Consider the following 27377-nt stretch of genomic DNA (forward strand, 5'->3'; position numbering starts at 1 on the left):
TTTTTTTCCCTTTGCTGAGCACGTATTTTGCAATACCTACCCAGTGCCATGGTGTCGAGGGGAGGCTCCATGGACTCGTGGCACGGTGGGGCTGGATTCCTGGGTTCTGCTCCTTGCTTTGCTACTCACTGTCATCGGGATGGGACGAGTTACTGAAGGTCTGGTTTTATTTCCCGGAGTTGGGGTGATAAGTACAGCTCCCAGAGATTGCTGGGAGACACGTAAGTGCTCAGGCACCTCTTTCAGAATTGCACCTTTATGTATCTGGGGTTTTGTGTATATCCAGCTGGTAAATTAGGGAAAACTGTGTGGGTGGATGGTGAATTAGGGATCACATTAGTAATTGCAAAGTGCTTTTAGGATTCTATGATGAAAGGCACGTTAGGGGCATCAAAGTGTTTTTTTGTACTAATGACCTGTTCATCATGTGTTTGATGGGGATGGCTGGTTTGGGTGTTCTCTGTGTGTTATTTCAGGGAAGGCAAAGGTGAAAGCCATCTTACCCACATCAATTAATGACCGAGGCCGCATTAGCTGTTTGACGGTGGGGCCGTCAGGTGCACTGTAACCGTCTGTTACAGAGAAAATACTGTACCTGCTCCCTGCCTGGGGTGTATCCACTGACAAGAATATTAACAAAGCATTGTTGCTTACTCAAGACTTTGAAGACACAAAATATTAAATAGTCTCATTTCTTGCATTCTGCTGATTAATGCAAGTCTTGCAGTGAGTTTTGGTCTGGTTTGCGTGCTAAATGTGGGGTTTGATGGGAAAAGACGTCAGAGACGTTCGGAGAAGAGCATCTCAAGATACACTGAGCAACAGAATGAGATTAAAAATTGCCCTTTTAAATCGAAACAAGAAATAGTTTAATGTTAGCTCCTAACGAAGAAAAGCCAGAGAAAAACAAAGTACCAGAAGAAAGGCAGGTGTTCAGGCTGGCTATGAAGCAAGAGGACACTAATAAAGCATAAATTTCATTTACGTATGAAGCAAATGTTGAAGCACGGCGAGTTTGCCGGTGGAAAAGTTGGCTGATGACACATGAATGTGATGTTCCATATGAAGAGGGATTTGACTGCTTTCTAAGAAATTGGAGAGTAAACAGTGTTTCTTACTTGGTGTTTGGAGTGTAGAACTTGACCCTGAACTCACCCTCATCAGTGACAAGGCTCTGCTTCAATCCCACAGACTTTGGGGGAACAGCAAATGGGATGCAGGTTTTAAAATGTCTTGATTTGGTCCGTACAATGGTTCCTCTATAGGGATGCCTCTGGATGCTGTAAAGGAGGACTTGACCCCTTGGTTACTTCTCTGAAAGATACACCGGCCAAATTTTCTGTGCTATTCCACAAATATAAATTTCAGCTCAGCGCGTAGAAATTCACTGCAGTTCTATTGCTGTAACTGTGAGCAGTGGAAAGGCAGGTTTTTTACCAATTTCACTAACATTCACTCCTTTTTTTTTTTTCTTTTTTTTTTTTTTTTTTCCCCAGAAAGCATGGAGAGGTTCTCTTGAGTGCTGGCAGTACTTATGTATTTATTTCTGTTTGCAAGTATACACAAATCTGATCTGCTCCCAGGTGTCTACATGGTGAATGGGGAATGCCGTGCTGCAGTCAGTGGTGCTCCATCAGTTTATATCAAGGACAAGTTTGGCAGTTTAAATCCTCCTGAACCACGGCAGGAAGGCTGATACGCTGCCTGCTATGGAGTAGCTACTCCAGGAAAGAGTTTTCTGGCACCTTAGTGAAATGCATCCCAGTGACTCTCTCTTCTGTAAAAACTTCAGGTATCTTGTGCAAAAGGATTCAGAATTCCTTTTCTTAAAACAACAATAATACGAATAGTGACTTCATTATGTAGGATTGAACAATAGATACTTTCGATAGGAAAATCCTCACTAAAATAAAGGCTTTCCTGATTAAGGGTGTGGAGATGTCAGTCATGCTGCACACAATACTCTGGTTGGCTGCCATGGGGTAGCTCACACTGGAAATCCAAGCATTGCAGAGCTGTGTGGGATTCAGTCCAGGTGTGTAGTTCAGGGGGGTTTGCCTTTGGCAGAGAGAAACTACCCTTCTCTCCAGGGTCTGGAGAATAAGTCTTATGAGGAGAGGCTGAGGGAGCTGGGGGTGTTCAGCCTGGAGAAAAGGAGGCTGAGGGGAGACCTTCTCGCTCTCTACAACTCCCTGAAAGGAGGGTGTAGCCGGGGGGGGTCGGTCTCTTCTCCCAAGTCACAGGTGATAGGACAAGAGGAAACAGCCTCAAGTTGTGCCAGGGGAGGTTCAGACTGGATATTAGGAAAAATTTCTTCACTGAAAGGGTTATTAAGCCTTGGAATGGGCTGCCCAGGGAAGTGGTTGAGGCACCATCCCTGGAGGTATTTAAAGGACGGGTTGACATAGAGCTTAGTGACATGGTTTAGTGATGGGTTTTTGTCAGAGTTAGGTTGATGGTTGGACTAGATGATCTTAAAGGTCCCTTCCAACCTAGACAATTCTATGATTCAAGAGACATGTCGATGGGATCAAAGTCCCTGATGCTCTGATTATTGCTTTAGTAAAGGGCTTTATGAATCACACAGAACAGACAAGCCCAAGAGACTAAATGTGGGTAGAGGGGGAAGACCAACAAAACAGTTTGTCACAGAGTCAAAGACAAAATCTCTTGCTGGTAGATCTTTCCTTTCCAAAGGAACTGTGCAACAGAAGGGCTGGAGTTAGCCATGGGTCTAGACAAGCAAGAAGCCCTGGTGAAACCAGAGCATGTTCTGGAGGCTTGAGAAGTCAGTATGAGTCTTTCTGTTGGTGTGACAGGCTTTGGATAGGATCTCCATGCTGGGAGAGCTAGAATAATGTTGATTAAATTGTTTATACTGTATCTGACTTGCTGGAACCTCAACTGCTTCTCACTCAGCAAGTTTGGCCCCATCAGGGCTGAGCCAAGTGCATCCCAAAATGGTGTTCAGCAGGAAAGGAGATGGTCCAGCAGATCCTGTGGCAAGTCTAACAGCATGCAAGGGCTCCTGAGCTTTTGGTCCTTAATGAAAGACCCCACTGTGAAGCTGCTTTGATGGACTCTGTACAGTACAATTGCATTTAAATTACAATTAAATTAAAAAAAAAAAAAAAAAAAACAAAAACAAACAAACAAAAACCAAACACCTCCCAAGCTTTGAAAACAAATAAGCAAACAAATAAAGTCTCCTTCCATGAAACCCCATTTCAATCACTTCATTTTATTCCCCTCTTCTCCGGGGAGGAGGGGATTTATTTCACCAGTGGGTGTATAAATATTGACTTGACTTTTTTTTTTCTTGGAGTTGGAGGAACAGAGACACAACCAGGTCTCTTATTAGTTCTTACCCAAACATCAGTAAATACAGTCTTTCTGCAGTGGCTCCAGTTTGGAGAGCTTTACCAAATACTATTGCTATTGAAGTGGAGAGAGAGAGAGAGCGCGAGCGTGCAGATGTGAAGAAGTGTGTTTGCTGGAAGAAAAAAAAAAAGAGCCTATTAGCTTTGAAGCAGATTTGTATACTCTCGGTTAACATACTGAGTATGTCAGAAGAGAACTTCTCTGTGAAAATGGACTGTGTTTCTGCTTTATGTGTTAACAATTCAAGCGAAGTATGAAGAAATCGAACATTGTTCTGCTCTGAGGGGCACAGATTGCATTTCAGCCAGGGCAGATAAAGTGCTAGGAATTGTCTACTGCACTCCAGAAGATGTATTTGAATTGCATGTTTAACTAGCGAGGTTTTTGATTTTTTTTTTTTTTTTTTTTTTTTTTTTTAGACGGGACTTTACAGCCAGATAAAACTGAACGATCTCTAATGAACTGTGCATCTGGACGATGGCAGGTTGTGGGGAATATAAAAGCTGGTTGGGAAATAGATTTACACTTTCTCCTGCAGGAGAAGCTGCTGCCAACTGCGTAGTAAAGTAATAACAGTTCACTGGCAGCGCTCTATGTCTGAAGGTCTTAAACATCTTATGTGTAAAGATGATCTATATCACAAGCTTCACGCTAGAGACAAGAAAATAATGGCACAAAAGCAATGGTTTAAGTTGCTTCAGGTCACCCTGCAGGTCACTGGCGTAATGAAAACCAAAACCGAGCTCTGCTGAGATCTAGGTTAGTGTGTGAAGCTTTGGGCACTGCTGCCTCCAGGCAGAGAAAAGCCAGCGGGGTCCGTCTGAGATGTCCAGGACCAAACAGCTGTGAAGAAATGAGGTGACACCTCTTTCTCCCCAGCCAGCCACATCCCTTTTCATCCGAACAAGGATGGGCAACTGGTTGCAGAAATAGCTGAATAGGATTATTAAGGGAAACTATGTCATAGCACGTTGTGGCTTCGATTACGTTAAGCAATTCTCTGTTATCTCTGGTTTGTATCTTAAAGTTACTCTCAGACTGCACAAATCACATTGCAGTTGTTTTGGTGTTGATACCTCAGAACACAGTGGAGTACAAGCTTTTGCTTAATGTACACCTGTATGTATATGCAAGGGGTCTCATCCTTGTCTCTGCTAAAGAAGCTTTTTTGGTGTCATTAGTGAGCCCAATGCAGGGTGGAGTCCAGGAGATGCTCACCTCAACTCTGTCTAGTCTTACCCTTCCTTCATTTTTACCCTGGACTTACCATTTCCACTTCAATTTCTTCCAGACACAAGGCAGGTATGATTTCCCTTTTACCAGTAAACTGCTCCCCCAGGCCTCCCCAACACAGGGGTTATCTTTCCTACAGCAGCTGGAACTGATAACTTTCTACTTTCAAAGTAAAAATTGGAAACAATAAATACATCTTGTTTTACTTGTTAAAAAAAAAACAAAACAAAAAAACATTTATTTTCTTTTTGTTTTAGATAGTATTACCTTAAAGGTTTGTCATAACAAAAAGTTGGTTTGATGTTTTCTAACCTGCTCTTCCTTTTCCCTCCCCATTGAAACTGCTCAGAATCTGACCCAGGCTTCATTTCTGTCTGTCTCGCTGTTGTATTTAAGCAACCACAGTGGCAGTTGTCCTTAATGTGCAGGAAATCATTTAGGTCACCAGGCACTTTTACGTACTGGTGTAACGTCCATCTTTGCCGCGGGAGCAGGCGCTCTCAGGGGGGTTCTGTTTCATGAAGAAAAGATGTGCTGTTTCTTTAGAGGAAGATCACGTTTCCTGCCCTCACCCGGGATAGCACGCATCCACCTCCACAACCGAGCGGGGTCCTTTGGCACACCAGTGGGAAAAGCACTTCTGCTGCTGACACATTTACCCAGCAAACCTCTAGGCTGGGAGACTGCAGCAGCCCAGTGGGGATTTTGATGGGGGATATTTTTCCCACCGCGGTAAAACGGGGAAACTGGCCTTGGTTATCTGCTGAGCAGTTCAGAATGTAGCACAGGAGCCCCACGCCGTGCCAGAGATGGCAGAACAGCCTGGGCTGGTGTTTAGACTGAAGGACATGGCTCCAAGCTGCCGAGTATTGCTGAAATTCTTCTATTTTCCACCAGTAGCACCAGTGACTGAATAGATCCGAAAGCAGGGATAGACTGAATGCAGCTTAGGAACAGATGGACAGACAGGGAAAATAAAGGGATGTTAGCGAAATCAGGCAGCCTTTATCAGCCTTTATTTAAGCCTGATATCTTAAATAAAGACGGTCAGGATTTAGGAGCTGTAATATCCTACTGTCGAAGCATGCTGATGTGTTACCTTCTCATGGCTTACCTGGCAGTTCATCGCTGCCTGCTTTTAACTTCAGCTGAACAATTTGCTTTACAGCCATCCTGTAAAACTGTAGTTCTCTAAATATCTAAATAGAAGTGCACGACAAGAGTTTTAATCAGCAGGCAACATTTCCTTGGGAGGGGTAGGCTTGGACTTGCATCGCTGCATTGTGTTTCCTTTCATTCCGATGGAAAAAAGGCTCCGTTTAATGATTAACAGCCATTCCTACCTCTCGGCTGGCTGGGCAGCCCGGTGTGATAGGGTATAGTTGGAAAGCAGAGAAAGATCAGTCTTTGCCAGACATGGCATCCCCACAGCACCGGTCAAGAGACAAAAGCCTTTAGTGTTCCCGAAAAGAATTTAAAACATTTTACATCAAACGGCTGCAGAAGTTCAAACATGTCACCGCTGGCCTGTGGCACAGGATGGGATAGGGTTTGTCAGAAAGGCTGCAGAGAGGGGGGAAAATAGCACTGGGCAGTAGCTTGGTTACACACATTATTTTTGAGCTTTCTGTCCATCTCCTGTATAATTAATCCCTTCCGTAGCGCACTGGGAACAAGAAACATAACCTACAGCAGCTTTTGCGTCATAAAATAGCTGTCAAACAGCTGTCCCTAAAATCAGAAGTGCTGCATGTTCTGCTCCTCAGCTGAAACCTCCTGCTCTTGCAGTGATGGCTGAAGCCAGAAAGAGAAAATGAGTAGGAGCACCAGCTAACTGGAGCCCAGCTGGGCCAGCTTCTGCCTTCATAGAGACCTTGGCTCTGCCGTGGGTGGAGAGACTTCTCAGCAGCCAAATGAAGCTCCTCAGCAGGTTTCTGCTCATGACCAGGACCCCACAGGGTAGGGAAGACTTTAGACCCGGGCTTGAACTAGTGCCAGTCATTTGGATAGAGCTCATGAGTGTGAGAAGTGCCGCTACGGTCACGTTACGTACAGGATCCAAACAGAAAAGTTGTGTAGGTATGAGGAAAATCCTGTACAGGGAATGAGCATCCCATCAAAGCATGGAGAACACAAGGGCAAAGGGGCTGGGCTGCCCTCGAAGAGAGCAAGAAGAATGGTTTCAGTGGATCGTCACCCCTTTGTGGCAGTGACACTTCCCACAGGGTGGGTTCCCTTTTCCCTGTGGCTCCAGCAACTCTTAGCCAGGTACCAAGTTTAGATACTCCTGATCCAGGCTGGGTGCAGATCCTCAGCCCGGAGGGGAGAGAAAGGCTCTTTATCCCACCTCTTCTTCGCATGTTTGATCCCTCCCATAGGTTTTTCCGGTGCCTCGGGTTTCGTGCTGCCTGTGCCTTCTGCCTGGTCATGCCAGGGTTTTAAACCTGAATAGAGTATTTATCTAAATATATCCCTATAATTCCTTGTGAGTTCTGGGGGCAGTGAGCGATTCAGGATACTTTTCTGACTTGTGCAAAAGTAAAAATGATTGAACTGTAATTCAGTGGTGGCCTTTAGGCCAAGCCAAACTGGGAGGGCAAGCTGGGTTTAGTGTCTGGGATTCCTCCGCTCCGTGAAGCCGGGCACTGTGAGTCATGTCCACAGCTGTAACGCCCCCTCGCCATGGCTCCTAGATGCCTTCACGCTTGGTTTTCCAAGAGGAGCAAAGAGACAAAATTATATTAATAAAGAGCCTTGATGCTTAACCAAGGCAGGGATCCTGAGGAGAGGTGGGTACTGATTCTTCTGGAAACTGGCTAAATACGGATGAATATTTTAAATGCTGTATTTATTTAGGCAGTAATGACATGCTGCTTTTTTGGAGAGGTGCGTTTTGTCAAAAGCAAGTGTTCTGTTCCCTGTTCCCGATGTTGTGTGGTGTGTGGTGGCATTTCCTCCTCCCCTGTACTTTTCTTATTTTGGCTAATTAAACTAGAACAGTCAATTCCAATTCCTTTTTTTTTTTTTTTTCGTTTCACTGCTGTGCTGATTTACTTCAGTTTATTTAGTGTTTTAAAATGGCTTCTATTTAAATTTGGAAGGGAAGAAAAATAAATCTGCTAAATATATTTCTATTCAGATCATATGTTGTGGCTTTTCTCTTTTTTGAAGAATGAGGTCTAATTTTTGAACCTGAATTCACTTGGCACCACTCTTGGCCTCAGCGATGTTGGGTTTCCTTTTGTTTTAAACTTAATTCCCTTTTTCCTACTGCTGAGCTCCATTTATGTCTCCACGCTAGGAAAGCTTTTATACATGTGTTTGGTTTGAAAGTGTTCGTCTGAGCAAAGTTAAGTAATGTGCAGGATGTTTGAGGATGGGGCTCGAAGTGTGTTTTATGGTGGTCCTTGGTGCCGTGCTGTGGACCTGACACGTTGCCAGTCCCTACCAGCTACCCAGACGCATCCTGTTTGCGTACCTCTTTCCAAAAAGATGCAGCACGTCTTTTTGCTTTCTTCTCTGTCCCTGGCTCTAGGAATCCAGCGCCTTGTTCTTTTCTGGGCAGAGCAAAGGGTTTTTTTTTTTTTTTTGTAGGAGAGGAAGGTTACTAAATGCTTGCTGCTGTTGAAAGAGAGAAAAGGTAGAAAAGGGCAGGAGGATACAAGCATTAGGAATTTCCTCATGCTTCTTTGCAAAGTATTTTTATTTTTAAATAGATTAAAGCTTTATCTTAAAAACTTAGGCTTGGCTAGAGTATGTTTCTCAGTGAGGAATGCGTGACTGAGAAACATGAAAAAAAACAGCTGGGGAAAAAATAGCTAAGAAAAATCAAGATTTTATGTGATTTCTGACAAGGTATGTGACTGCCTTTTGTCCCTGAAGTCACCATCCTCAAAGTGGGTCTGGATGGGTCGTCTGAGCTCCTGGGCCTTCAGAGGGTCTGGGGACAGGTTTGTCTGTGCATAGGAGTTTCCTACAAGTATCTGGGTGTGTAACTTAGCTGTGCTCTTCTGAAAAGTTTTTCTTGAGGATAGTGGGCTGTGAGGCTGTTAGTTATCTACCCCAGACATAACACTGCTTGTTTCAAATGTTTTGTTGTTGCTTCTGAAAGCTTCGTCTGCTATAGCAGGCAAGGGAGCAAAATGCAGACGCTTTAGAGCAAAGGTATGAACAAAATCTTATGCCTATAGAAATTGGGAGATGTAAAACCACAACCACAAGTCAAATATACGTATTAAAGGAGAGAAGCCCTGAGCATGCATGGCAACAGAAGACGTCATGTGTACGGGAGATCTGATTTATGGTGGAAACCTTAATTTTTGGCCACGTTATGAGGTCAGTTTTTTGAGTAAAACCTGCATTGCTGAGTCAGGTCAGCGGGTCCTTGAATTTTCTGCTCTGAGTGTAACTTCATTCCCCTCTAACTTCAGTTCAGGTGCTTGGTGGGTCGATGTTGATCCTATTTGTGGCTGTATTTGTTCCATGGGGAGTGTCTAAGTTGAGTGCCCATATCCAGGTTTGAGGTGTTTTGGTTCTGCCTGGTCCATCACCCTGTCTCGGGGGACAATGAGGCCCCTTTGTGCAGCGAGACCCTGGGGTGGCTCAGCTTTGATGCCCAGCCCCGTGCTGGATGCTCAGCACCTCTCAGGACTTGTCCTTTCCCCTCTAGACCCTTCAGCCTGAGGATCTGCAGCCTGTCCTCCACCCTGGAGCGGCAGTGACCGTGTCGCTCTTCACTTGCAGCCCTTTCTTCCCTCCCGCAGCTTCATCCCTGCTCATCTCTGGCCGGTGGGGTGCCCGGGGTGCCCCCCTGCCTGCCCATGCCTGCAGAGCAGCCCTGAACCTGCCCCTCGGAGGCTGGATCTCTGCTCATTAGCTGCTGTTTGCTGAAACCGGATACCTGGGGCACCCCAGCCAGCCGGCGGAGTCCCCTGGCTGCAGCTATTTAAAAGGACAAGGGCAGCCTTATAATTTCCACCTCTTTCACATCCATGTCCCTCCCAGCGCCCGGTCCCAACCTCTCTTCTCTCCTGGATCCCTGCAGCATCCATGCCCCACGAGGGGAGCGCCGGCCCGAGGGGGACCTGCCCGCGCCAGTCCTGGGCAAGGATTATCTGTTGAATTTGGGGGAACCCCAGGCTTGCTCCCCGGCTCCCGGCACAGGAGACACCTTGAGACTGAAGGGGAAGGAGTGAGGAAGGGACTTGGGGGATTATTATTTTTATTTCTTGCTCCTTTTGCCTTTTTTTTTTTTTTAAACTATTATTATTTTATAAGAAGTAGAAATTGCCGTAAGCTGCTGGGACAAATGAATGCCAATGAACGCGGGGCTGCGAGGAGACGGTGCACAGCCTCTCGCCTCGCTGCAAAGTAAGTGCCCAAGGCAGAGATGCTGTGCAAAGGGGGAGGGAGCAGGGCCGAGGGGGCACCCAGGGGTGCAGAGAGGAGATGGGAGGGTTCGGTGGGGTGGGCTGCCCTCTCCTGCCTGAGGGAATCCCATAGAGCTGTGTCCTGGTGTGGACAAGAGGGACCTGCCTGTCACCCTGGGGGGGGGTGCACGGGTGGCTGGGTCCCGGCTCGGTGGGGCTTTGCGAGAGCTGGAAGAGGAGGGGGCACAGGGATGCAGGTCTTATCCACACAGAAAAGTCCCCTCTCCTTGTGGAGCTGGCTAAGTGTACTTGGGATCTGATTTACTCTGATGGACCTTGCATAAGAAAACTCATTCCCCTCTCCCTGCCCTCCTGGGGTCCAGCTTCCATCAGTAGGTGGTAGGAGAAGAGGGGGGTCTGGAGATGCCCTGCACCCAGTCCCCTGTCCCCCCCCTCCCCATGGAAGCAGGGCAGGGGGAGGAGGGGACTTTTCTCCCGAAAGCCTGGCCCCCCGCCTCCCTCATAGGCTCCCAACCACCTCCACCAGGGAAAAGCTATGCCAGGTACCTTAGAACATGAGTCCTTTGCCAGCCTGTGGTGAGGTGGGTCAAAGCCAGTTTGGGCAAGTGGGCTCCTGGCCCCCCCAGCAGGTGAGTGCAGAGGAGCAGCGATTTCCATCAGCGGCCTCCCCCGGACTGGGGGCCTGTGTGTTTCCTCCGCAGAGCCTGGAAGGGGTCTTTGATTGCTTCTCGGCAGCTCTTCTGGCCGAAAGAGTTTATTTATTTATTTATTTAGTATTATTTTTTGTAAGTGCTTCAATATTACAGAGGAGGGCAGCAGAGAGAGGCGGCAGGGACATCCTTAAATAATTTTCATTTCTCAAAATCTGCCTTTTCCTCTTCTCTCTAAGTCCAGAGGAGAGATCCTTGGGGGGGTGGGAGGCACATCTGCACTGCAAATAAAAATAATAATTACAACCACCAACCAAACAACAACAAAAAAGTAACAGCTAAGAAAAAAAAACACTTTAAATCAAGGACTTTGGAAATCAGAGATCACAGAAATTGTACTATTAATAAGGAGGGGGAAAAAAAAAAAAGAGAGACAAGAAATCCAGCGACCATGGGCCAGCCTGGCTTCCTAGCGTGTACTTTCTGTTCTCTCTCCTTTTTCCCAAGGTAATTGCAGTCTGCCGAGAGGGAGTTAAATGGGATTAAAAGATCTGTGTAAGCAAAAGGACCCAGAAGAGAAGGAGGAAGGAGTGAGCCGTCCGGGCCAGGGGGTGTCTTTGACACAGCTGAGCCCCTTAGAGAGGCAGAGAGCTGAGCTCCTGGGAAGGATGTACCCACAAACCGGCCTGTCCCCCTTTTTCTGATGGATTGCCGCAAAAATTGCCCGAAAGAGACAATGCACTAAACGTGATGGAGCCGGAATCAGAGCCGGTCTCCAGACTCAGAGCTACAGCAGCAGGCAGGGGGTGAGTACAAAGTCCGACTTCTCCCGGCGCTGGGGAAGGGCATCCCGGGCGGGGATGGGGGTACCCGGGGAGCCGGGGGATCCCGGGAGGGCTGCGGGAGGGGAGAGCCGGCCCGAGAAGGGAGCTCCTCTCCCGGGTGGCTGGGGATGGGGTGGGGGAAGACATTCCTTCTGCCAGGGGATGATGTGAAAACTCCTGGGCTGGAGAGGAGAATGGGCTGGGAGAGAAGGGAGGCCACGCTGGAGCGGGGAGGGTGGGAATGGGGCTGGGGTGAGAGCGGGGGGCTCGGGGTTGGGAAGGGCAGGAGGAGCACCCCCCGCCCCCCCCATATTCCCACACAGCGGGAAAAGCAGCTCCCAGCCCGGGAATTGTTCCGGGGGGGGGGTAGTGGGGGGGGGGGGGTGTGAGAGGTTGAAGCCGATGTTGCACCCATGCGAGCTGCAAGAAAGGGGCATTTCCACCTCCCCGCTCCCCCTCGCACACCTACACCCGTCCGGGAACGGGCAGGGGGGGCAGGTTCCCCAGCCCCGCCTGGGTCCGGGGTGGGGGTTGGCGGGGGGAAATGCTGCTCCTTGTCCCCATCCCGCGGGGGCCGTGGGGACACCGGTACCTGGAGATCGCCGCCGCAGTCCTCCGGGAAGCGGGAGAGCCATGGGAAGGGCTGAGGCAGGGTTAGAGGCTGGCGGGTGCCTGGTGGCATGTTCTTCATGTGCTCAACATACACACGCGCGCACAAATACTTCTTTCTATCCCTATACGTGTGTATAAAAAAATCCCAGCACACACCCTGCCCGTCCTCTTTCTCACACAGCTGGGGCCGGCTTTGACTATTTTCATTGTTAAATTTCCTTCTTCTTGTTGTTGTTGTTGTTGTTATTATTTTCCGGGGGACCAGCAAAGGGTTAATCCCTCTGGTTGCGTTGTCGGATGTAATGATGATTTACCGACACTCCCTTGGAAAGACTGGGATTCTTCTGCCTGGCAGTTTGAAAAAGTTGTGTACAGGGTCCCCCCTGCTTCTGCCAGGCTGAGCCTGGGGGGGGGGTTGGGAGGGGGGGGGGGAAGAAGGGTGGAAAAGGGGGCGAGGGGATTTGGGGGCACCTCCCCTTCACCCCGAGGGTCACCCCGCTCCTGGCAGCCGCCCCCTTAGCGCAGCGCTGGAGCCTGGACGTGGATGAATGTGCAGTTTCCTTTGTAGGCTCAGCGCACGCTCTCCCTGCCTGCGTGTGTCTGGGGGTGAAGTTCTGTGGAGACATCCCAACCGCTCCCAGGGGCTGCAACCAGCTCTCCTTGAGAAGCGTTTTTTTGTGTGTGTGTGTGTGTGTTTATATACTCACAAGGACTGAATTTCAGTGCTTTAGGGGGTTGTGGGTTTTTTGTTTCTTTCTTTTTTTTTTTTTTTTTTTTTTTGCCCGGACGTGGCTGTGGCATGTCTGGAGATGCTGGTAACTGCAGCGTCTCCCAGTTGCACCTTTTTCACGTCGGGCATGGTGTGGAGCGAAATGCCAGCTCGGGACCCCGCGAAAAATGGAGAAGTCAAAAGGGGAACAGACAGATAAAGATTCCTTTGAAAGACCGAGAGCAGCGCAGCGTCACAGCGAGGGGAAGGGCCCCGATGCTGGGGAGATACTTGGCACGAGGCACGGTCGTTTCACAGAGCACCAGTTTCTGAGCAGGATGGAGAAGTTGACCACCTGCAGATGAGGACAGGGAGGTCCTGCTCGTGTCCCAGGGCAAGCCGGACCCTGCTGAGGTCAGGGTTAGGAAACGGGGACCCAGGAGGAGGCAGCGTGGCTGCCTACGCGCCAGAGGTCTATGTCTGTCCTTGCATCTCGGTGTCCCAGGCTGGCACTGTGCACGGCTGCATGGGGTTTGAGTGTTGCAGTGCCATGGGAAATCTGCCCTTTGGTCTTTCCTGGTGACCCTGGATTTGTGCGCCTTTTGTTCCCAGGATCTCCTCTGGGTTAAATACCTCGCCAGTGTGCTGCTGATCCGTTCCCTCCTCAGCAGAGGTCGCTTGCTACCCTTCGCATTATCTCCAGATGGGCTTTTTGGTGCTGGGTTTTGATTTGCTTGGCAGAGTTGAGTGCTGTGCATCCTACCAGTCCCACAGCTGGATGTTCCCGTTGAGGCCATTAGTCTTGGAGAGGGTCCTCTGAGCCCAGAGCTGGCTTGTGCCTGGGTTTGCCAGGCCACCCATGTGCTGCCAAGTCTTCCTCGGGGTGGGTGAGGGTTGTGCTGCCTGAAGGCAGCTTGTAATGGGAGCCTTCTGGCGTGTTCCCACATGGCACTGGGGGTCCCGCTTGTCCCAGCACTCCTGCGGCATCCTCTGGAGCTGGGCTGGTGGCTGAGAAGCTGCCAGAGGGGCAGGAGACCCATGGATGGGAGTGGGAGGGCTGGCTCATCAGGGAAGGAGAAGTAGTTGCAGAGTGTGCTGAAGCCTTGTCCTGGCTTGAGCAGCCAAAGCTTGTAAAACCAGAAGAACACAAAATTTTACATGCTCTGCAAGCTTAAAATGCCCCTTTTCATCCTTTCCATTGGTGCATTTTTAGTGAGCACAGGCTCACTGAACCACAGAAGGTTTTGCATTCAGCTGTGCATTGAGCTCGTGTCCGGACTGTAGCACTTCTGCTGTTCAGCTGTCATTGTGCCTCCTTGGCCCCTTCCAGCCCCAGTGCCATGTGCTGGCCATGGAGGAAGCTTGCCTGATGCTCCTGGAGGGCTCTGATGGGTGCCTGCTTGTTGTCACAGCCCTGAGTTGCTCTGGGGGCTGCCTGTCCCATGTGCTGGATGAGAAAGCTCACAGAGGGTGGTACAGCACCCACCTGGCACCACCAAGGTGGGTCTGCCCCCAGGAAGAGGAAAAGACCATCACGTGCAAGCCAGGCAGGTGATCTGGGGACAAATTATGGCACTGCTGGGCAAATTCAGCAATGGGAGCAACGGGCAGGCAAATGACGTGTTCGCTGGGTGCCTTGGGGTAGAGGTGATTACACAGCCTCCTGGAGCTGTGTCCCAGGAGGGAAGGGCAGTGTCACAGCCAGGGTTACCAGCTGAGGTCCAGGGTCCGGGTGCCCCCTCTCCCGCTGCCTCGATGTGCCGCTCTGAGCAGGTCCTTTTAAGAAAGCTCCATCTTCATCCCCTTTCTGCAATGGGTTCAGAGGATAAAATCTGCCCTGCTTGAAAACAGTGTTTATGGAGGTTACATTATCGACTGAGGGTTGCCCAGGTCTTGTGGTGAGGGGGTTGTAGGAAATCTCTGACCAGAGACAGACACAGAGAAAGTGGGGTGGTTTTTTTTTCCCTTTCTCTTTCTTTGCCAATTTGTTGGGGGCATAAGTAGAAATGATGGACGCTTACTGAAGTGCAAATGGAAACAATGGGGAATTCTATACGGCCCTGCCAAACCCCATTCACAAAATGAAGGAATGCAAAGGCGTTTGTTGGAAGGACAAAAAAGGAGTTAGATGACAGATCACGCTTAGCACTTCTGTTTGTCGAGGGCTCCAGTTACTAACTGAGAACACAAAGGCCAGGGCCAGTAGTGAGTGTTGTCGCTTCACACAGCAGCAAAGTCAATAACCCAGACAGACAGGGCTGGCGAGCGAAGAGGAGACCAAGCAGCGGGTTGTCAGGAAAGATCCCCCACGGTAGGAAGTTGCTGGGAGGTATCTGGGAGGGTGTCTAAGTCATCACAGTCCATCAGTCTTGCACCTAGCGAGTGAGCAAGCAGGTTGTCACCAGCGGGAGCTCAGAGATGTGTGTTAGCTCTGGATCAGCTTTGTGCAGTGAATACACAATCTCTAGTTCCCAATTAGGAGGACAAGGACCAGTGGTTTGAAACCCATCAGCCCTCTCTCTGCAAATACCAGCATAAACCCTTGAAAGAACAAGGTGTGAGGTGTTTGCTGGAGGGAGGGTTGGCCACACTGATGCTTCATCTCCACCTTCTGTGTACTGCAGATCTGCATTTCCCTCCCAGAGAAAACATAAGAGGAACTATAGGTGGTGGGGGAGCAAGTACCAGGTCTTTGTGCATCCAGACCCTCCTTGTGCCAGGCTTTTAGGAGAGCAAAGCTTCTTTGCAGCACTTGAGACCTGCTGCTGTACCGCTGCCAGGAGCTGAGGTCCTTCCCTTTGTGACTGCGATTCCTCCCTTTCATCAGACCCTGGTGGGTCACTCTTACACTACCAGGGACCTCCTCTGAAGGCAGCAGCAGCTTTTTCTGGGCCACAGTTGCCAAAACCCTGAGATAAACCTCTGCAGACACAACACTAAGGGCATTTTCATCCTGAATTAAGATTAGATGTGGGAGAAATGGCTCCAGAATACCCTGGGAATTCATGGGTTTGTGCATGTGTTCTAAAATCTGGGGCAGGATAGAGCATCTGCGCCATTCAGGATCACCCCAAGGATGGGTTTCTAGGTTTCGCCTAGAGAGTTTCCCATCCATTTGGGCTACTGGAGTCTCCAGTATTAATGGTGGGACAATCTTTGAAGGCCTCTGCTCTGTATGCTGCTCAGAGCACTGTTAAAGCTCAGGCAGCTGCCCTGACATCCCACTGCTTCATCCTTTCCCCTTATGGCTGCACGGGCGATGAATTTCTAGTTGTCATCTGAAAAATCTGTTTGGATAAGCGTGTGCCCGGGAGCAGTTAGTTGGATTCTGGATGCTCTATGTACTTGGATGATATTTTTGGGGCAGGGGCTTTTTTGAACATTAAAGTCCCAGAGGGCAACTGAATTTCATTCTTCCTCGGTATTGACAGTTTCTAGATGACTCGTAGATTTCTCAGTATTTTTAAATGACTATAGAAATGTATCTATTCGGGCCACGTCCGCTTTATCCTTTTTTCTTAAAAATGTGTATGCTGATTGGAGGTTAAAAATTAATACCATTTCAGTCATCTCAGAAACTCCCCTTAACATGTTGGGTTTTGCCTGTGTATACCAGACAAAACCTTTGGCTGGAGGTGGAAATGGCTTATACTCCAGAAAAGATCCTGCAAAGGGCTATGCAGGGTCGATACAGGGACATCTCCATAATGATACGTTCCCATTGCTCTCTCCAGAAACTGAGGTTGAGAGGAGAAATGCCATAGTTTTCAGAAGCCTAGGAAAGAGAGCAGAAATCTGCTGTGCAAGGGATGATACTAGTGCAAAGTAAGATTTCTACCCCAAAAAGCTGGGAGCGCAAGCGATGCCATGGTGGAATGTAAAGCTTCTCTATGTAGGTTGTGATTTTTCTTTCCCGTTGACTGTCAAAACTGCTTGAGAGTCTTATAAAGTATCACCTCCGGTCACGTGCAAAAGATCTTAAGCAACATAGACATTTTCTCCTTTTATTGTCTGATCTACAGCTAGAAATGTAGATCTGCCTTCCTTGCAAAGCAATTTTCAGCATCCAGCTGGTTTTCTGGTCTTTTGGACAGGAAAAAAAAATGCACCTGAATGGAGGAGAGTGGGAAGGAATCGTTTTTCCACCCTGCAAGAATGTTTGCAATTTCAAAGACATTTCCCCACTGTAAATGAGGGAGGGAAAAAAAATTAAATGCTACTTTGGGCCCTTGTAACATTTTCTTCAGCTTGGAGCCATCATCTAAGCAAACAAGATGTCAAAACCATTTGGACTTTTTTATCTTTTTTTAAGGCAGGGGCAAAACTTTTAATTCACAAACGCTGAAATTGTTCCAACCAATTCCAGAAATTGTAAAGTGAAGAATTAGCCGATCACGACTATTTTTCAGATTCCTTAGCTTTGTCAAACTTCATTTTTTTTTTTTATTGATAATTCCTGACCAAACCTACCCTAGAGGCTGTTGTCTTAATATTGTTTGTAGTTCAGTGTAGTGCTTTATTCCTCTGTTACAGAAGCCAGTGGTGTCAGGTAAGAACCCTTATGTTCAACAGGATTTTTCCTTGCCTTTTGCTCTTGAAGTTGCCACTCTGAATGTCACTTTACTGGGGCTATAGCAGCACAAGCCACCTGGGGAGGTGACAACTCTTCTTTAGCCCTTGAGCCACAACCTGCCCCTCTCAGCAGTCTGAACTTTCAGCGTTCAGTAAGTAGATGGCAAGTGAGTCAGGAAGCTGAAAACCCAGGGCACAGCTTCACCTAATTAGCAGTGTTGTGTTCATCAGGTCTCCAGATTGGTGCATACCCCTACATGCAGGGACCTCCCGCCTGTCCTGAAGCCTTGGTAGAAGTGATGCCCTAGACCTTCTGGTTGCTTTTTGCAGGAACTCCTCAGGACGCTTAGTTTTGGCCGCTACCTGTGTCCACATGGTCCTCACTGGGAAGATGCTAAAATCCACCACCAAAGCTGAGGAGTTATTGCTGATCTTTGTACTTCTCCATCTCTCTCTGTCTGTTGTTTCTTGCCTTGCACTCTTGATGCTGGTTAGTTCCCACGGACTGATCGCAGGAGCTCGCAAAAGTAGCGAAGCAAAATTAAGCTGTAGTCAGTAGGTTCAGTTTGCTATGAAGGGAGCTTGTTGGAAAACACTTAGGGTTCAGATGAGCTTAGGTGTTTGGGGACACTTCTTCATCTAGTGCCTATAGAGTGGAATCCTCATTCTGGTATTCATAAAGCCTATGCAAGAAAAGGAATAAATGCCTTTAGTGAGTGCCTCTTGATAGAGTCTCTGTGGAAATTGCTGGCTGTGGGAAGAAGCCGAGATAAAGGCAAGGTGGGTTTGATAGCTCTATATAAGGAGAAAAATCTTCCTTTACTATTGCTACTCAAGCTGCTTATGCAATCCTGTCACTGCAGAGTTGTAACGGAAAAAGAGCCCGCATTATAAAATCCTGCAATAATTAACAGCCCCATCAGTCACAGGTCTGCCATTTGGAAGCCGCTTTTGCTTTTTCCATTAAGTTGGTAAATTTTGCCAAAGTGTTTTTCTTCAGTGTTTTGGCATTCAGCCCCACTCTCAACTCTTAAAGTATTGGCTGTGCGAGGGGTCCAGGAGCAGGGCTGAGGCCAGCTGGATCCCACGCTGTGCATTCGTTTGCTTTATAGCCCCGTCAGTGTCACTGGAATGAAATTATGTGCTGGATTTTCCCCTAAGGCTTGTTCTCCTTCACTGTGTTGGTCAACGGGGGTTTTGGAAGCAAATTTGGGTTGTGAAGGTACCCCTTCAAGAAAGAGATGAACTTCAGTTAGGTGGGCTGTGTGCACCAGTGTTTGTACGTAGCTTTACAAATCTGATCTTCACCAGAGAAAAGGTGTTCTTAACGCTTGGAACTCCTGCTGCCCTTGGAAATCACACCATGTTGGTCACCTCCTTCTCCTCATCTTCCTGTGCTCTCATGGGGCAGTCAAGCCCAGCTGCTGGTACCCAGTGAGGTCTTTGCTCCATGCACATGTGGAGTTGTGTCCATGTCTTAAAACTCCATTGTTCCTTTGGAGGTGATCACAGAAACACAAGTCTTTCCATGAAGTGGATTTTAGCCTCTTTTAAGTCATAAAAAGACTTCTGCTAGTGGTGGTCATGAAGAATTCTCCTATTCTGCTTCCTTTCCTACTTCCCCTGAACGAACTGGGACAACAGCTCTCCTTGTACTCAGCCGTGTCTTCAGCCCAAGAGCTGTCCCCCATGAGATGAAGTGGGCAGAAAACCACCACGTCTCCCCAGCTGGAGACCTCTTGAGCATAGTGAGGGTTTCTGGTTAGCATATAAGACATGCTGAAAGAATACCGTGATTTGGCTATTCCAAGCCCCAAAGGTCCTCAAATGTGTAGCCCAGTGTTGAGGTAATGGAAACAGCAAAGAATGATGCGGTCCATCTCATTTGTTTCCCAGCTGATGTGGGGCTGCTCCAGTATTTTGTCCCTTCAAGCCTGAAAATATTAGTTAGAGGCTGGATTCCTGCATGGATTCTTACATTCAAGGCCAGGTTTCCCCACTGGTGTGTAAATCACTGTGGCTTCATTTTAGCTGTGGGAAAGGGTCTCCTGCACTGGGTGAGGATCTGGCCCAGGATAATAATACATTGCCTCAGAAGATGCTTTCGTGTGCGAAAGCTGAGAGTTGATGGTAGGAGAAGAGTGGCCTCTAATCCCATTTGATAAATGATTTTTCTGTGCCAGATCTGAAGCGAGGAACAAGCTGCACTTTGGCATTGCTTTGCATATCCCAGTGTTCGCACTGGCCTGGCTGAAATGAAGAACAACCTGTGGATGTCCCACACTGCTTTCTTCTGGCTGAGGGACTTTTCTGTAGCGCACATTTTTGTCTCTGTTCTTCCAGCAGCCCTTGCTGATCAAGCTGTTAAATAGTGCTAGAAGACGAAGGAACTCAATCTTCAAACTTTCCACTGACAGTTTTAAGTGAGCTTAACCGAGGAGTTTCCTATGTTCGTTATTTGGCTGCAAATCAAGGAAGTTGGAGGGGGAAGGGGGGGGCTTCAGCTACCTTTCTGGTAAAACTTTTCCTCTCTGCTGGCACTTCAGGGCTTATTTCAGTGAACTGAAAGGTTTGTCCAGTTCCCTCTCAGGCGTGAAAGGGTCTGCGAGAGCACTGAGCTTGGGAGTCTGCAGCTCTCCCACTTTCTAGAATTTCCTGTTGTACCAAGCTAATGAGAAAGTCATTAATGGCAACAGCTTAGGGTGCTGAGTGGTTAGAAGCTGCCCTGTGTCTTTGCATCTGGATGTAAAAAGAGCAATAGATCCATGAAGGATTTTGTATGTTTAGAACATTTTTAAGCATGTAGTAAAGCAATAAGGCTCCGAAGTTGTTTGCCGAGGTACAGGTGACATGTCACTATATGTCAGCCCATTTTCTACCCGTGTCCTCGCAGACATGCGCATGCACTCCTGGCATATCTTCTGACCTTCCAATTTTGAATTATTTCTCCATCCCCTTGCATTTCTGATGTTCTGTCCTAGACAGGATGAGCACCAAAGAGTAGCAGTAGCCAAGAGACTGCTGACCTGGCACTGACGACCCTCCATCTCAAAGCACTGCTCTGGTCCTTGTTCAAGGCTTGATCAACGGTCTCTAATTCCAGGGGGAAAACCTTCCACTGAATTCAGTGGGGCTTAGATGACTTCAAAGTAGCAAAATTAAATCTCAGTTGGAAGCAAGTGCTGTTCTGCTGAGCACCCGTTCTCCATGTCTTGGAGACATGTGGAACCTGCCATTGACTTTACTAGGCTTGTGATCAACGAGAAGATCCTCAATGAAGCGGGGGGCTAGCTTTAGTTACTAATGCTGTAGAAACTCATTATTGTTTCTTCTCTTCCAATTTTAGGGGAATCTGCTTTCTCTGGACTGTATTATGTTTTACCTGGTTCCTGGGATTCACACAGGGAAATTCTGAAGGTAAATTACAAAATTACACTTTTTTTTTTTTTTTTTTCCTCACTCCTCTTTCAACCAAAGCTAAAACCAAGTGCTTTGATATCAGTTTAGGACCATCATTTAATAATGTCTGAGCCTAATGCACAGAATTAAATGCATTTATTCCTGATTGTTGCAGTGCTACTGATGTAGATGACGCAGTTAACAGCTGGCAAAAGAACCATTTTTTAACAGGTGATTACATGCCCCACAGGACTCTCAGAAGTGCTTGTCTGGCTGGTGGAACTGGTGGGAACTTTGGGTCTAAAATGTCACTGGCATCTACCTGCACTTGTTAGGACTTAACTGCTTTTAGGAAGTGCCCCTTGAGGCTGGGGTATTAAGGAATTAAGTGTCTCTGGCAGACGGGTTTTTCCTTGACTTGATGCAACCCAGTCATGCCTCTGCAGGCACATAGGATGCTGTGCGTACAGAAATGATGTGAGTTCTGAAAGTAACAGCAAATTTAAGGAAGAAAAATCCTACGGGGGGGGAGGGGTGTGTGATAGTAGAATGACGATGTCTGGCTCAACCCCTGTCCTACAGGGGAGTGATGATGCACCTTCACCCTGTCTTTGCACCCCTTCTCCAGGCATGCCCTCCCCAGTGCTGCTGGGGACAGGACAAAAGGTTTGGGGTACAGTAATCAATGACTCCACAAGAGAAGGTAGACAGCTTCAGAGTCGACAAAAATTAAAATAGATTCCTCTTGTACAGTAGATAGTGGGAGCTGAGCATCTCTGCAACATCTGTTTGTAAAGGAGCCATCTCTTCTTAAAATAGCAACACCTCTTCCACATGGATGCTTTACACGGGTATATGCTGGAACTGAACAGCTTCCTCCACGATCCGTAGACAACACTAAGTGGACTAGCAGGCTCCAGGTCTCTCCTCGTAGTCTCCAAAACATGAAGAAAAAATAGAATGTTGGTCAATGCTCAGCTGTAAGGCAGCCCATGGAGCACTTTTTACAGGGGGAAAAAAAAAAAATACATCCCTGCCATCAGCAATTTTGAAAAATGTAATATTTTCCAAATTCTGCTTCAATGCAAAAGAGGTGAACATCTGGCTGAATCACTTAGTCAAGCAGTTTTCAGAGCAAGTTTTATGTCAGCTCATAAAGAGGCAGAACAAATACTGTGTCTTGGCGTCTATTTTTTCAAGTAGATTTTAATATGCTGTTTAGCTTCATCTCTATCCATCTTTTTACTCCCATGATAATTATGGGATGGTGCCACATATTTTGATTGCTACCATCAATCTAAAGGAAACTCTTTGACTTCGCTCTTACTGCATTACCTTAGTGTGGTAGATAACACCTCTCTGAGATACTTTCTCTGTGATAAAGGAATTTAAAAAATCTTGCTTGGTTTTCCCCCAAAATCAGACATGGGCTGCTCTCCTGGGTGCCAGAAAGGAAAAACTTCTAAGGAAGCAAAGGCTGTAAGGAAACACTGGTGACCTGAGACTGTATTATCACTCAGGATTTTCAAACATGAGGTTTATAAAAGCAAATAAGAGCTTGTTCATAGATCTGTGTGAAGATGAAATTAAGCCAATGTCATGGGCTTTTGAAAACATTGCGGTTATTACTATAGGGCTTAGGGGTCTTCCTGCACTCTGGAAAATCAAGGAACGCAGAGGATGACTTTTCCATAGTTGTTAAAAATCCAAAAGATCATGAGGTTAGTGAGTTCATCTGATGTGCACTGACTAAGGGTCTGGGCAGTAACTTTTGGAAATGTAGTGTTTATCCAACCCAATTTTAGCTGTGGGCATCCCATCTCAGCTGCTGGAATCTAGGAAGCTGCAAGTTATTTCTCTCCTGCCTTTTGGCTTCTTTTTCTTATAAAGCTTTTTGCGTGGGGAAAGCGGGAAGGGAAGGAAAGGAAAGGAATAGATGGGAAGAAGAGCAATAAAACATTTTATCCCCTCTTTGAGGTGATCATGTGATTGTTCAGGAATCTCTGTGCATCTCACTTCATGCACAGAGCCTGCTAGAAGTTTTTCCCAGTTGCTCAAATGTTGCTACAGGAATGTAGCTTTGAGGCACCTGGGACCAGGCAGCTCTAAGCAAAGCGTTTTTTAAATAATGTGTTTTGATGGAAAAATCTAGAGAGGAAAAAATTTGAAGGGGAAAAAATGCTTTGCTGAACTTGGAGCTACTTAAGGCAGACAAAATTACCTTGCATTTTACGTTAGTTGATGACATCCCGCCATCCCAGGGGACGTGCCCCACCAGCCCGGGGCAGTCGGCATGGGAGGGAGAGGCAGACAGGCTGGGTGCACAGGAGTCCTGCGCTGTGTGCCTGGACCTGGTGCTGGAAAATCCACATACGTGTCCTGCATGAGGGCTGTTTTAATCAGGTTTTGCGTAGGCATCTAGAATTTGGCTCTACCTTAGTGGGTTTTGAGGGAAAGGAGTGGTTGGGTTGTGCTTTTTTTCCTTTTTCTTAAGCGCTGTTGGATGCAGTTGCTAACGAGGCAGTTGGACTGGTGTCGTAAACAGCAGCAGCATCCTCTGAGCAGGGAAACATCCTTACGTCTTTGCAGAGCAGCTACCAAATGAAGAGCTGTGTAAGGCACCTCTGCCTGGTAGAGACACCACTGCCTCTCTCTGGGACAGAACCTAAAAATACATGGAGAAATTGGAAGCTGGAGTCTAGCTCCTAATTCAAGTAGTAAATTTATTTTCTTAGGGCTAAATCCTCATGCCTTTGAAGTCTGTGGCAAGGGTCCCACTTGACTTTGCTAGACCCAGGCTTTGGCCTTTACTATTTGATGGGCTCTGGAGATTATCCAGGGCGAAGATACTGCTGTGATTCCTCCATTCAGTGCTCTACCTTTGCTATGCTGAGGGACAGCCCCCTTGGGCAATATGGCAGAAAAACAGGGGGGAACCAAGGATTTCTTAATATGGGAAAAGCACCACTATTAACACCTGCACACGCTGTGCAGTAAATTATCCCCTCTGCATAGAGTGGGAAAATTTCCATTCCCCATCACATCTGACGCATCTTCTCCAGGGTAGTCTCTGCTAGAAAATAAGTCAAGCTGCCTTAAAAAAGGGAGGTGGGAATAAAGCTGAGCTCAGACAAAGTAAATATTGATTGACTTGTTCTTACATACAAAAATGGCCAAGGCTTTTGCCAAAGTCAAGGAACAGAGGTTTTCTCATTATCCTTCTCCCTTCCTGGCCAGCAACATTACAGGCCTCAGGCTGGCTTGAGTCTACAACCCTTCTGGCCAACACTGAGGATCTCTTTTAGGTGCCAGTTCTCCAAATATTGGTATTGTGCTGAATATTTAATAGTTAAGGGCGAAAGGGGCCAAATTCCAAGGCCCCTTTAGAGAAGGAGCTTGTTTTCTCTTTGGACAACCTTTGATTTACTTTCCCTTTTAACCTCAGAAAGCTGCAATCCCATGATGTTAGCTGACGTGCAGCCACGATTGGCACTGCCGCGTTTGGGATTGTAAATTCTTACCTTGCGAGATCAGCCTTTGGGTTATACAGCCCAGGCTGCCTTCCCCAGACAGCGCTTAAATACACCGGAGTTAGCTGGTCACGGAGTAACGGGGATTGCATCTGGGCAGGGAAAAGGGAAGGAAATACAGGTTTCCTTGCTGATTTTCAACAGTGGTAGCGTCACGGTAATCGTTATCTCCTTACCCCTTTACCTGGCCGTACCCTGTAGTTAACATCTTTTATTAGACCAAACGTTTGAGCTGGAATAAGAGAGTAAGTTTTGGGGCATATGAGCCCCTTTTTCAGGTCTGGGCACATTCACCTTTGCAGCTCTTCTCACATGGACCTCAGCACCTTCCCCAGTTAAGCGGTTCAGCTGAGACTGCCTCCAGCTGGCTCCAGTTTGTGTTGCTCTTGCCTGCTAATCTGCCTTGGACTCCCAGCTGTGTGTGACTCCTCTTAGACCTCGGGGCCAGAAACCAGAGGATTCTGTTTGTCCATTGCAGGCTTCTCCTGGAGAAAGATACGTGCCTCTGGACAGCAATCCCCCTCATCCCCCTTGAGCAAGGCACCCAGCTCCTGGGTGACAAATGCTGGAGGCCAGTCCTACCTCTGTTGCTCAGTGGCAGCCATAACTGGTTTCTCAGCTCTTCACGAACCAAGTCTGGTTCCTCCAAATTACTAAAATAATTTAAGGCTGTAAGATGATCTGCTGGGAAAAAAAGTACTGAAGTTGAGAACCTTAAGCGGATCAGTGAAATCTAGGTGCAATTTTTTTCATGCTGGAGGCACCTTTGCTTCCCTAAACTCTCCGGAGTCTCAAAGATCAAAAGCTGCTTCTTGCTAATTTGGAGAGAGACAGATTCAAGACTTCTGCTCCCTTTGAAAGTTCTCTTCCTTGCCTTCTGGGGATATAAAATTATGCAATCCCAGCTCAGTCTGTTGTTCAAATTCCTTTCCAGCTGTGTGGTCAGTACTCAGAACGAAGACCCAGAGAAGCGGACTATTGATGCTCAGTGGGAAATTTCCTTGTAGTGAGGTCAGCTCCCTCCAGAACATCTGGAGCTGATCCCTGGTGGGACAGGATAGCTAGCCAGATGCACCATGGAGCTGATGCGTTTTGGCAATTGCTGGTGACCAAGTTGAGCATGCACTTGCTCCTCACGCTATGTGTAGAAGAGCTGTGTGCTCTCCATTCTGATTATTTGAACATACACGTGTGAGAGGATGGTTGGGTTTTCCTGTAACTTGTTGCCCTTTTTCATGGACTGGCTTGACTCCCCACACCCATCCAGCTCTTGGGTTGCCCAACACCTCACGCTTTCCTTGTGTTTTCCTTTCAGATGTGGATGTTCTTCAAAGACTGGGCCTGTCAGGGAAAAGGCCATCGAGCGGATGGTCCTCATCACGTGCAGTTCCTCAAGGGGTCATTCCTTTCAAATCAGGGGTCATCTTCACTCAGCGAGCACGTGTCGAAGCACCGGTCAGCACCATCCTCCCCGCAGGCTCCAGCACTGATCTGCTCCTAGTACTGAGCCTCTGCTCCCACCGCATCAACAACGCTTTTCTCTTTGCTGTCAAGAGCAAAAAGAAAAAACTGCAGCTGGGGGTCCAGTTTGTGCCTGGGAAGATCATAGTTTATGTGGGCCACAAGCGCTCTGTATATTTTGATTACAATGTCCATGATGGCCAGTGGCACAATATGGCCATCGATATCCGTGGCCAGACAGTCACTTTATTTACTTCTTGTGGGAAGCGCAGAGTACATGCGGATTTGCATTTTAAAAAGGACGAGGCATTGGATCCACATGGATCTTTCCTCTTTGGGAAGATGAACCAGCACTCCGTGCAGTTTGAAGGAGCCATCTGCCAGTTCGATATTTATCCTTCCGCCAAGGCAGCTCATCATTACTGTAAATACCTGAAAAAACAGTGCAGGCAAGCAGATACCTACCGGCCGAACCTGCCCCCCCTCATCCCCCTCCTGCCCAGGGATCCCAGTGCCTCCCCAAGTACCCCACAACATATGGAGCCCTCGCTGCAGGGTCTGAAAAACCTGACCACTGCTGCCCCGGCCTTGGAGTTTGGCAGGGTCACTGCACCCCTCAAGACTCGGGGTTCAGGTGCAACAACCGTCTCAGTGGTATCATCCCCACCATCACTACCGAGACTGACAACCAAAGCCACAAAGGTGACAGTGGCTCCATCACCTGTTCCATCCAGTACAGAAACACAGCCACCCACCCGTTTGCCCCCTCGGGGGACAGTGACGACCCTCAGGGTGTCTCGGCCCACTCCCAGCACACACATGGAGAAAAGTCCCCTTCCCACTGCCAAAAAGATCCCACCAACAAGCCAGAGCCCTGCCAGAGCCAGCAGGAAGGAGTCCAAGCAAGAGACCAAAAAGAAGATCAACCAAAAACCGACCGTTGAGCCCTCTGAAGCACCCAGTACTGTAAAGCCAACGAGGAGGAAGACTGATAACACAACCAGCAACGTTCACCTTGTCACCCTAAAGCAAACCCCACAGAACCCAAGCAATGGGCCCATTCCAAAGAAACACGTACCGTCCCCCACCAGGAAGGTGGATCCCAGTAACGTCCCTCTGGTGTACACCAAACCGCCCCTGGGGTCTGCCCGTCCTGGCTCCAGAGCCAGGGCACAGACCTTCAACCTCACAACCCCAGCTGCAACTGATGGCTATCAAATCTTTGACCCTCTCGGACCCACTCCGTTTCCATTTTTACTGGGATATCCAGGCGTGAAAGGAGAGAGAGGACCTCAGGTAAGTTCGGGCTCTTATTGCTACCCGTTCCCAGTCACAGCTCAGCTACGGGGTGGGCAGACCACAACCTACAAGGGTTTCTCTAAAGCTTGGTGGAATGTGACAACTCAAAATAGCAGCCAAGCACTATTATGTTTCTGATGATCGCCATTTTAGCACATATCTCAGTGTAAACTTAAGTGCTCTGTGATGGTGGATGCCCCTTAAAAGTTTGTGATTAAAGTTGCTGCTTAATGTTAGACGTAAGAAAAAAAAAATAACCCAACCCACCTTCCTACAAGTCGCTGGTTCAAATGTGATGGCCAGGCTGGGGCTCTGTT

At 47.9% G+C, this 27377-nt stretch overlaps 1 protein-coding gene across 1 annotated transcript in view; it reads left to right on the plus strand.

Moving 5' to 3' along the window:
• Positions 1-27377, plus strand: part of COL27A1 (collagen type XXVII alpha 1 chain) — a 230945-nt gene that overhangs the window by 59672 nt on the left and 143896 nt on the right. Inside the window, exon 2 of the mRNA XM_074161391.1 lies at positions 25616-27057. Within this exon, the coding sequence (XP_074017492.1) occupies positions 25616-27057 (1442 nt within the window). The remainder of the gene's footprint in view (positions 1-25615; positions 27058-27377) is intronic.

Source organism: Numenius arquata, chromosome 19 (assembly GCF_964106895.1).
Source record: "Numenius arquata chromosome 19, bNumArq3.hap1.1, whole genome shotgun sequence".
NCBI lineage: Eukaryota > Metazoa > Chordata > Aves > Charadriiformes > Scolopacidae > Numenius > Numenius arquata.